Below are 10,403 nucleotides of genomic sequence, written 5' to 3' on the forward strand. Positions count from 1 at the left end.
ATAAACTAATGATGCTTGAATTCATGCATTAAAATAGTACTATCTTTCAAAGTAGCTACACACCTAGTCTAAATAATATGCATTGTTGAATGCATTCTTTGAGCTCAATTTTTTTGAAAATAGGATATTTGCTACAAAACCCATCTCTTTATTTTTTTTTTTTTTTTTTTTGAGACGGAGTCTCGCTCTGTCACCCAGGCTGGAGTGCAGTGGCCGGATCTTAGCTCACTGCAAGCTCCGCCTCCCGGGTTTACGCCATTCTCCTGCCTCAGCCTCCGGAGTAGCTGGGACTACAGGCGCCCGCCACCTCGCCTGGCTAGTTTTTTGTATTTTTTAGTAGAGACGGGGTTTCACCGTGTTGGCCAGGATGGTCTCGATCTCCTGACCTCGTGATCCACCCGTCTCGGCCTCCCAAAGTGCTGGGATTACAGGCTTGAGCCACCGCGCCTGGCCAAGACTTTACTTTTACCTGGAGGGAAGGGCAACCAGACCAGGGCTCTGAGCCAGGAGGGGCTGACCTGACTCAGGTGGTCCCAGGCTCCTTCTGGCTGCCTCTGTTCTGGTGGGAATAGACTGCAAGGACAGGGTCAGGAGCAGGGAGGAGGCTGCTGGGGTCATCCAGGCTGGAGGGGACGGAGGCTGAATCAGGGTGGGGAAATGGAGGGGGAAGAGTTAGATTCCGAAGAGATTTTGTAGGTTTAGCTGACAGGATTTGCAGAGAGATTGGATGTGGGGGTGAGGGAAAGAGAGCTCAAGGAGTACCCCGAGGCGTGGGGCCCGAGCCACTATAATCACAGAGCTGCCCTTGACCCAGATGGGGATGGCAGGAAGGAATGGGTTTGGGGAAAGACCAGGAGGTCAGTTTGGGACTCAGCCGTCTGTGTTGAGCTGAGCCCATGTGGAGTTGGGGTGCAGCAGCTGGATGGAAGAGGTTCAGGGGCAAGGTCTGGCTAAGACTTCGGTCAGTGGGTGGACAGGGCTCAGGCCACCTGGAGCCTTGCCCATGTACTGGGCATGGGTGGAGAAGGACTGAGGGCCGAGTTGGCTGGCATTCGGGCTGAGCGGGGTGGTGTATGGGGTATCCAGGGAAGCCATGGAGGGTAGGGAACCCATCTGTTTTGTCTGTGAGTGACAAGGGGCCCTCTCTGAATTAGGGGAAGGAAAGAACTCAACTTGGGCGATGGGACAGGCAGGGCTGGAGTCAGACCCTGACCTCCTTCCCCTGATCTCCCAACCCCAGAGTGTCCTCTGAGATCCGCTACCGAAAGCAGCCCTGGAGCCTGGTGAAGTCGCTCATTGAGAAGAACTCGTGGAGCGGCATTGAAGACTATTTCCACCATCTGGGTAGGGACAGAAGGCCGGCCGGGGCACAGGTTGGGGGATGGCCTGGCCAGGTGTGGGCATCCAGAGCCCCCTCTTTTACGCAGAGCGAGAGCTCACCAAGGCCGAGAAGCTGTCCCTGGAGGAAGGCGGGAAGGATGCCCGGGGCTTGCTATCCGGCCTGCGGCGGCGGAAGCGGCCCCTGAGCTGGCGGGCTCACGGGGATGGGCCCCAGCACCCAGATCCTGACCCCTGTGCCCGGGCTGGCATGCACACCTCGGGTGCGTTCCGTTGGGGCCGGGCCGGGTCGGGGTGGGCGGAGGATCGGGGGCCTGGGCCGGGCCATCTGACTCCAAGCTGCTCTCCTGCAGGCTCCCTCAGCTCCCGCTTCTCCGAACCGTCTGTGGACCAGGGCCCCGGGGCAGGCATCCCCAATGCCCTGGTTCTCATCAGCATCGTGTGAGTAAGAGACAGGAGCAGTGGCCACACAGGCCTGAACCTGCCTCCTGGCTGTGTGACCTTGGGCAAGTGCATGGCCTCTCTGGGCTCTCTGCTTAAGTGGGAGTGTGGGTTTGCTCACAGCAAGGATTAGATGAGGCAATGTTTGGGATGTGTCGGTTTGTCATGGAGAAGTCTTCCCTGCTAGAAGAGCAGAGCCAGGGAGAGCTATGGGAGATCAGAGGGGCCTGACCTCACGCAGGGATCAAGGGGGGCTCTCTGGAGGAACAGGCACACAAAGATTCTGGAATTAGGTGCACAGGAGAGGTGTGCCTAACCAGTGAGGTCATTTATGCATGTTGCATTCTCTGTGCCCTCCCCTATGCTGAGGACACAGCAGTGATCTTGAGGAAAAGATAGACCTGACAGCAGACCACAGTGATCTGGGCCGGGATGGAGGATGCATGGGCCAAGGGATCAGGGCCAGGAGTGGGAAAGCCCTGGCAGGCCAGCGGCAGCTTTCTCCCAGGCCACAGCGGGCAGTCAGGATGGGCGTCCTAAGAGGGTGGAGACCGTCTAGGCTGAGAAGGGCTTGGGCAGGGAGAATCCACACGCCTGCCCAGAAGCCTGCAGGAGTTGGTGGGCAGGACGCTGGGAGGAAACAGAAGCCGGATCCCAGGGTTGAGCAGATCCTGGGAGGTGAGGGTCAGGCCGGCTACGTGCTCAGCCTCTGAACCTCAACTCTCAGCTCTTATCCAGTGAGGGGGTATGGTGCGCTCGGCCCAGAGCTGCCCAGGGCGAGGAGGGCTGGGGGTGTTGGGGGCAGGCTGGGCGGCGCTTATCTCTCTGTTTCCCCTCACTGCTGCTGCTGCAGGATCTGTGTGAGGTAGGGTCCTGAGTCCCCCTGCCCTCCCCTCCCTGCACCCCACCCCTGTTGCAGCCTCTTCTCCCCACCCCATGCCCCCTGGCTCCCCCAGGGAGGCAACCTGGCATGGCAGTCAAGGGTATGGGCATCAGACAGGCCTGGATTTGAACCCTGACTTTCCTGCTATGGACTGTGCAACCCTAGGCATGTCTCACCCTTTCTGAGCCTCATTCTCCTCCTCTGCAATGGGGGATAGAGGTGTCCCTACAAGGTGTAGCTATATATATGGGAGGGTTCAGAGCATCTAGACCCCAGGAATCCTGACCTCTGACCCTTGTCCCCAGCCTTATCATCCTCATCGCCCTCAACGTCCTGCTTTTCTACCGCCTCTGGTCCCTGGAAAGGACAGCCCACACCTTTGAGTCCTGGCACAGCCTGGCCCTGGCCAAGGGGTGAGTGGGTAGCCTGGGAAAATGGGGGGGCTTGGGCACATTAGGGGAGGCCAAGGCCCTGCTCAGGCCCGGCATCCCCACAGCAAGTTCCCTCAGACGGCCACAGAGTGGGCCGAGATCCTGGCGCTACAGAAGCAGTTCCACAGCGTGGAGGTGCACAAGTGGAGGCAGATCCTGCGGGCCTCCGTGGAGCTCCTGGATGAGGTAGGAGGCGCCGCTTGGGCAGGGCCCGGGGCTACAGGGTTGTAGGGTCCTGTGTTGAAACCCCATCATGCGGCAGGCACCTCCCTTCTCCGGGTCTCAGTGTCCTCCTCTGTAAAATGAGGAAGCCACTCAGAGTCCCCACCCCACAGCATTACAGGGGAAAGCACGGAAGCGTGGATGGAAGAAAGAATTGACTGGCTCACGTCCTGGAGAAAAGTCCAGAGTCATCTCACGTTAGGCACGGCTGGGTTTGGTCACTCAATGGCAGTAAGAGTCAGTCTCTCGTGCTCACTCTGCCCTGTGCCCATCTCCAGGGTTGGCTTCATTGGAGGCCACACTTTTCCCCGCACCGGGGACCACGGCGCTTACTCTCATTGCCTGCTGAGGTCTCAGGCCCACCCCTGACCCATCACAGCAGCCAGGGCAGGCCAGGTGTAGTCCCTCTACCCCCTACCCCACTCTGGGGTAGCTAAGGGGTCACATGGTCTGAAGGGGAGAGACTCTTCAAAGGATCTGAGGTCTCATCTCCAAAACGGAGTGGATCCAGACACCCAGACACCCAGTGTAGTTCAGGGACAATGTCTACTCAGACAACCAGGTTCCCATTCCGGTGTGTGACGTCTTGCAAGCGATTTTGCCATGGTGGCCGTGGCCGCCTCTGTGCACAGGATAATGACTGATGCTACTTCAAAGACTGTTGTGAGGATGAGACAAGTTGACATTGGGAGTGGTGCCAGGCCCACAGGAAACACTGGATGTGGGCTGGGTGTCCTGAGTGTGAGCCTAGTGCCAGGGACAAAGCAGATGCCTAATAAATGTGATGTCATCACACAGCAATGCCCTCAGGCCCCAGGAGACTCAGGCCAGCAGTTGCGGTGGGTCAGAGCAAGTGTTGGGCACTGGGGAAGGTGTGGAAGTGGGAAGGCGGTTGGGAAACAGAGTCTGGCATTGCCTGCATTTCCAAGGCCAGCAGAGCTGAAGTTGTGGGTGACAGTGAAAACCTTGTTTCATCAGACCCTTCCATATCAGAAGGCTCATCTTTAGGAGTCTCATTCCCCCCCGAAATCAAGCTTGGGAGAGGCTCACACTGGAAGGGTGGGGCAGGACGGGGTTGGGAGAGGATGAAGGCTGAGGCCCCATCACTCAGAGAGGGTGAGCAGGGCCCCCCATCCTGCGTTATTTTATTTTATTTTTTTGAGACAGGGTCTCATTCTGTTGCCCAGGCTGGAGTGCAGTGGCACGATCATGGCTTATTGCTGCCTCGAATTCCTGGCTCAAGTGATCCTCCTGCTTCAGCCTCCTGAGTAGCTGGGACTATAGGCACGCACCACCACGCCTGGCCAATTTAAAAATTTTTTGTAGAGACCAGAGTCTCACCATGTTGCCCAGGCTGGTCTCAAACTCCTGGCCTCGGGCAATCCTCCTGCCTCGGCCTCCCAAAGTCTTGGGATTGCAGGTGTGATCCACCACACCTGGCCCTGAGTTAAATTTTTATCATTTTCCTCCCTCTCAAACTGCCAAGGGTGCCGAGCTGATGTCACAGATTGGTACTCAGAGTAGATGCAGACTGAGCACTTACCTGTGGCTGGGCTATTCCAATTTTTTTTTTTTTTTAAGACTGGGTCTCTCTATGTTGCCCAGGCTGGAGTGCAGTGGCATGATCTCGGCTCACTGCAAGCTCCGCCTCCCAGGTTCATGCCATTCTCCTGCCTCAGCCTCCCAAGTAGCTGGGACTACAGGCGCCCACCACCACACCCAGCTAATTTTTTGTATTTTTTAGTAGAGATGGGGTTTTACCGTGTTAGCCAGGATGGTCTCGATCTCCTGACCTCATGATCTGCCTGCCTCGGCCTCCCAAAGTGCTGGGATTACAGATGTGAGCCACCGTGCCCGGCCTGTTCTAAGTTTTAAGCATGACTGCCTTATCCCCACAGCCAGCCTTTGAGGAAGATGCTCTTGTTATCCCAGTTTTTTGAGACAGAGTCTCAATCTGTCACCCAGGCTGGCGTGCAGTGGCATGATCTTGCCTCACTGTAACCTCTGCCTCCCAGGTTAAAGCGATTCTCGTGCCTCAGCCTCCCAAGTAGCTGGGATTACAGGCACCCGCCACCACGCCTGGCTAATTTTTGTATTTTTAGTAGAGATAGGGTTTCACCATGTTGGCCAGGCTGGTCTTGAACTCGTGACCTTAAGTGATCCACTGGTCTCGGCCTCCCAAAGTGCTGGAATTATAGGCATGAGCCATTGTGCCCGGCCGTTATCCTGGTTTTATACATAGGTGGGCGGTATGAGGCATCTAGGGGTTCGAGGAGCTCAGGAGCTTGCCCGAGGTCACAGAGGGGGTAATGGTGACAGCTAACATGTGCTGAGCACTTAGTGTACACCGGGTTCTCAGTGCTCTTCAGAACCCTGAAATAATCCTATGGAGCAGATGTGTTACAGACCCGTATTTCAAATGAGGGGATTTTGACTCAGGGTGGTTACAGGACGTGCCTGAGGTTAACTGAGGTAACAAGATCAGAGCCAGGATTTGAACCCAGGCCATCGGGGTGCCAGGCACACACTAAGCCCCTTCCTCTGCTGCCTCTGAGAATTTAAACTGGGTGCAACGTGGCTGTGCTCTTTTCACTGAGGGACCCTGGGGTGGGGCAGTATGGCCTCTAGACCACCCTCAGTTTCTCAGTGGCAGGATGGGGGTGGGCGATATCACCCCCCAACCTCCAGCGTTCACCCCCAGCCCTGCTCACCTCCTCCCCGCAGATGAAGTTCTCGCTGGAGAAGCTGCACCAAGGGATCACAGTGTCAGATCCTCCCTTCGACACCCAGCCCCGGCCCGAAGCCAGCTTTTCCTGAGGTCCCCAGCCACGCAGCTGTTCCCCACATGGACAGATGGACACACAGAGCCTCGGCGGCCACTGCTGGCACGGTGTGAGCGCCAGGCATCTCCCACCCGCCCCTCCCGACGGCCCGACCGGGGGCTGTGCAGACGTGGGGGCCACGGAACCGAGATGCACTTTAGACCAGGGAGCTGGCCCGGCCTCTGGCAGACCCCCCACTAACTTATTTTGCCCGGCTGAGGTTGTGGGGGGCGCCTCCTGGGGTGCACGGTTCCCTCAGCTCTGGGTTTAATGTATTATATTTATTTGGGGCTGATAGTGCCCCAATAAAGGGTCAGAAGTGGCTGTGGCTGTGCCTATGGGGCCCTGGGAGTGGGTGGGAGCCTCCTGTTACACTCAGATCCTGCTGTGGTGGGGAGGGGACCTCTGTCTGTGTTCCGGGGCCATAGCCACTGAAACGATCTGGAATTCCCCCAGCATCTTACACAAGCTTTACATCATCTGAGGTCAACGCAGGAACTCCGGGGACAGACTCTGGGAGCCAGAGTTCAAATCCTGCTTCCTAGCAGTGGTGTAACTGCAGCAGGTGAACCCCCTGGAGCTCCAGTGCCCCTTCCTGTGCAATGGGCAGAATGACAGTACCTGTCTCTCAGGGCTGTTAGAAGGGAGTGGTTCTCAAACTTGAGCTGCATTCGAATCTCCTGGAGGGCTTGATGAAAAACAGACTGTGAGGCCCCTCCCTCCAAATTTCTGGTTCAGTAGGTCTGGGGCAGGGCTGGGATTCTGCCTTTATAATGAGTTCCCAGGGGATGCTCATGGTGCCATCCCAGACCACACTTTTTTTTTGTTTAAGTGAGGGTTTCTCTGTCGCCCAGGCTGGAGTGCAGTGGCACAAACATGGCTCACAGCAACCTCGACTTCCTGTGCTCAAGCCATCCTCTCACCTCAGCCTTCTGAGCAGCTGGGACTACAGGTGTCAGCCACCATGGCCGGCTAATTTTTTCTTTCTTTTTGGAGATGGGATCTCACTATGTTGCCCAGGCTAGTCTCGAACTCCTGGCCTCAAGCGATCCCTCCCGCCTCAGCTTCCCAAAGTGTTGGGATTACAGGCATGAGCCATCATGCCCAGCCCCAGACCACACTTTGAGAACCGCTATTACAGGTTCAAGGAGTTCATAAATGTGGCTACTTATAACAGGGCCTGGCACAGATGGAATGGAGTAAGTATTCAATAAATGTTACACTTATTGCATAAAAATAGAGGGAAAAAAGTAACTCGTGTAGTGAGTACCAAGTACGTACGTGCTGAGCTCTGTGCCAAGATCTGATGTTCATTTTATTCTCACAGTGACTCCATGAGGTGGAGACAAAGATGTACACGCCTGAGGCTACCCAGCAGGGAGGCAGACTCCAGGCCTGACCCCTGGGGTCTCCACATTTAGATGCAAGGTCCTGACCCCCTCAGGACCCCACCACGGCCCATTCAGGCTTACGGTTGGTTGGATCCCTGTTTTACAGATGAGGAAATGAGCTTGGAGGCAAAGTCCCTGGTCCAGATAGAACCCAGGTCCACCTCACTGAAACCTTGTCCTGGTTCCAGAGTGAGTGTGTGGGGTAAAGAGACACCTTTGGCACGTCACACCCCTGGCTATAGGAATCATCCTAACTGATGGCTTGGGGCAGGGGACTGGAGGAGGGATTGGAGAGTGGATCAGGCGTGGCATAGGAGGCAGAGCTAGCTTCTCTTACCCTCTAGCTGTGTGATCATGGCAAGGTACCCATGCTGAGCCTCAGTCTTCTATATCTGTAACATGGGTATAATAATAATATCACCTATAGGAAGAATTAAATGAGCTAATGTTAGTAAAGTGCTTAGAATGCTTAGAACAGCACCAAGCCCACACATAGTAGGTGTTCACTGAACATAGCTTATAGGGCTGTGAGGTGCCTCCTGTCCAGTGCTGAGGCCTGTCCTCACTGTGCCTTCACCTACCATCCCCCACCAGTGGAAGGGCCCGGAACAGCAAGAGGGTTATTCTCTGTGGGGGAATTTCACAGCTCAGGAGGCGCTGGCATAAAAGTCTAGACCACAGAGGTGTCGGGTGTCCCTGGCTCCCTGCCCCTCTGCTATAGTCCTGCCCCACACCCTAGCTCCTCTTGTCGGGCAGGGCTGGGCCAGGGGGATTCTGAGACCTTACCCCACCCAGAATTAGAGGCTAGGACCTAGGTAGTGAGCCTTCAGCCGAGAGTCTCACTCCCACCCTGGTCCTGACAGACCAGAACTCCTACCTCCATTTTCTCCATTTGGCAGAACCTACTGGTAGGACAGGCCACTTACCACTGCTGGGGCAGGATTCCACATCCATCCTAGGCCAGCTACATGACTCTGGGCAAGGGAGCGGCCCTCTCCCATCCTCAGTTTCTTCATCTGTAAAATGGGGATAATAGAACTCACTGAAGATTTGGGGCAGAAGAAGTGGGTTCAGCAAATCCCAAGGGCTTAGTGAACATTGACTTTCATTTATTTGTTTGACAAATATTGATTGAGTACCTGCAGTGTGCCAGGAACAGTTCAAGGTGCAAGAGACATGGTGGTACACAAGACAGCATCCTCACCTGGGGGATTTTTTAAAATTTATTTTTCTTTTTTATTTTTTAGACAGAGTCTCACTCTGTCGCCAGGCTGGAGGGCAGTGGCGTGATCTCGGCTCACTGCGACCTCCACCTCCTGGGTTCAAGCGATTCTCCTGCCTCAGCTTCCCGAGTAGCTGGGATTACAGGCACGCGCCACCACGCCCAGCTAATTTTGTATTTTAGTAGAGATGGAGTTTCACCATGTTGGCCAGGATGGTCTCGATCTCTTGACCTCGTGATCCGCCCACCTCAGCCTCCCAGAATGCTGTCATTACACACCTGAGCTACCGCGCCTGGCCTTTTTTTTTTTTTTTTTTTTTTTTTTTAAGAGGGAGTTTCGCTCTTGTTGTTCAGGGATTACAGGTGCCCACCACCACTCCTGGCTAATTTTTTGGTATTTTTAGTAGAGATGGGGTTTCACCATATTGGTCAGGCTGGTCCTGAACTCCCGCCCTCAGGTGATCTTCCCCGCCCCCCGCCCTTGGCCTCCCAAAGTGCTGGGATGGCCACGGGTGGCTCACACCTGTAATCCCAGCATTTGGGAGGCTGATGCGGACGGATCACCCGAGGGCAGGCGTTCGAGACCAGCCTGACCAACACGGTGAAACCCTGTCTCTACTAAAAAATAAAAAAAGTAGCCAGGCATGATGGTGCGCGCCTGTACTCCCAGCTGCTCCGTAGGTTGCGGCAGGAGAATCTCTTGAACCCGGGAGGCAGAGGTTGCAGTGAGCCGAGATCACCCCACTATACTTCATCCTGGGCGACAGAGCCAGACCCTAAGAAGAAAAAAAAAAAACAAAAAACATAATGTCAGGTAGTGAGGCTGCTGTGAAAAACACTCAACAAGAGTAAAGGAGGTCAAGTTAGGAGCGGGGGAGGCAGTTTGCCCTGAAGGGACACGGAAGACCTAACGAAGGTGACACTGGAGCCATGGAGGCGGAAGGAGAGTGGTGGGGCAGCGGGGAGAGCAGGAGTAGAGGGGAGGGCAGGGGCCAAGGTCCCGAGGCAGGAATGGGTTCCCTGTGTTGGGAACAGCAGGAGGGGCTGAACGGCCAGAGTGGAGTGGGAGGAAAGAGGGGTAGAAGGTGACATCAGGGACATAAAGGGGTGCAGGGGATCATGAAGGGGTCATCGTCCTGAAACAGCACCTCCAGATCCCCGGGGCTGCTTCTCCCCAGGGTGCCCCGCCTGCTTGGGTGAGGTCTGGATTGTAGCTGTAGTCCTAGCCTGATGGCCCCCACCCTCCTCTAATGCCTATTTGGGGTCCCTGCACAGTGACCCCCAGGCCGAGATATCAGGGCTCTGAGGGGAGATCACTTGGAGGTTCGCTTCCTTGAACTCCTGAGGATGACCTCCACCATTTGAAATCGGAAACCCGGTCCCCAAACTGCGCTCCAAGTCCTCTTGTGACTCTGGGGGTGACCTTTCCAGACTCCCTGGGAAGGTGGGGGGGTGGTCCTCAGAGCCCCAGCGGAGTCGGAGACACCTGGACCATCCGCCGCGTTCCCAGAAGTCGCGGTCCCTGCGCCACCCGGAGAGGCCCGTGCAGCGGCCGCTTCCCGGGCCGCTGCGGCAAAGGCTGGGCGACCGCGCCCTCCCCTCGCGGTGATTCATCCCGCCCCCTCCCTCTCCTCCCTCCTCCCTCCCTAGGCC

At 56.1% G+C, this 10,403-nt stretch overlaps 1 protein-coding gene across 6 annotated transcripts in view; it reads left to right on the forward strand.

Moving 5' to 3' along the window:
- Window positions 1–6,461, forward strand: part of GRAMD1A (GRAM domain containing 1A) — a 33,099-nt gene extending 26,638 nt beyond the window's left edge. For 3 of the 6 annotated variants that reach the window (XM_017847883.1, XM_017847884.1, XM_017847888.1), the window contains 7 exons: window positions 1,241–1,344; window positions 1,428–1,601; window positions 1,692–1,779; window positions 2,633–2,644; window positions 2,968–3,075; window positions 3,159–3,279; window positions 6,040–6,461. In XM_017847883.1, the coding sequence (XP_017703372.1) occupies window positions 1,241–1,344; window positions 1,428–1,601; window positions 1,692–1,779; window positions 2,633–2,644; window positions 2,968–3,075; window positions 3,159–3,279; window positions 6,040–6,132 (700 nt within the window). In that variant the 3' untranslated portion in view covers window positions 6,133–6,461. The remainder of the gene's footprint in view (window positions 1–1,240; window positions 1,345–1,427; window positions 1,602–1,691; window positions 1,780–2,632; window positions 2,645–2,967; window positions 3,076–3,158; window positions 3,280–6,039) is intronic. The other 3 variants (XM_017847885.1, XM_017847886.1, XM_017847887.1) reach the window with 2 other exon arrangements.
- The last annotated feature ends 3,942 nt before the right edge of the window (window positions 6,462–10,403 follow it).

This window comes from Rhinopithecus bieti, unplaced genomic scaffold (genome assembly GCF_001698545.2).
Source record: "Rhinopithecus bieti isolate Rb0 unplaced genomic scaffold, ASM169854v2 scaffold_30337, whole genome shotgun sequence".
Lineage (NCBI taxonomy): Eukaryota > Metazoa > Chordata > Mammalia > Primates > Cercopithecidae > Rhinopithecus > Rhinopithecus bieti.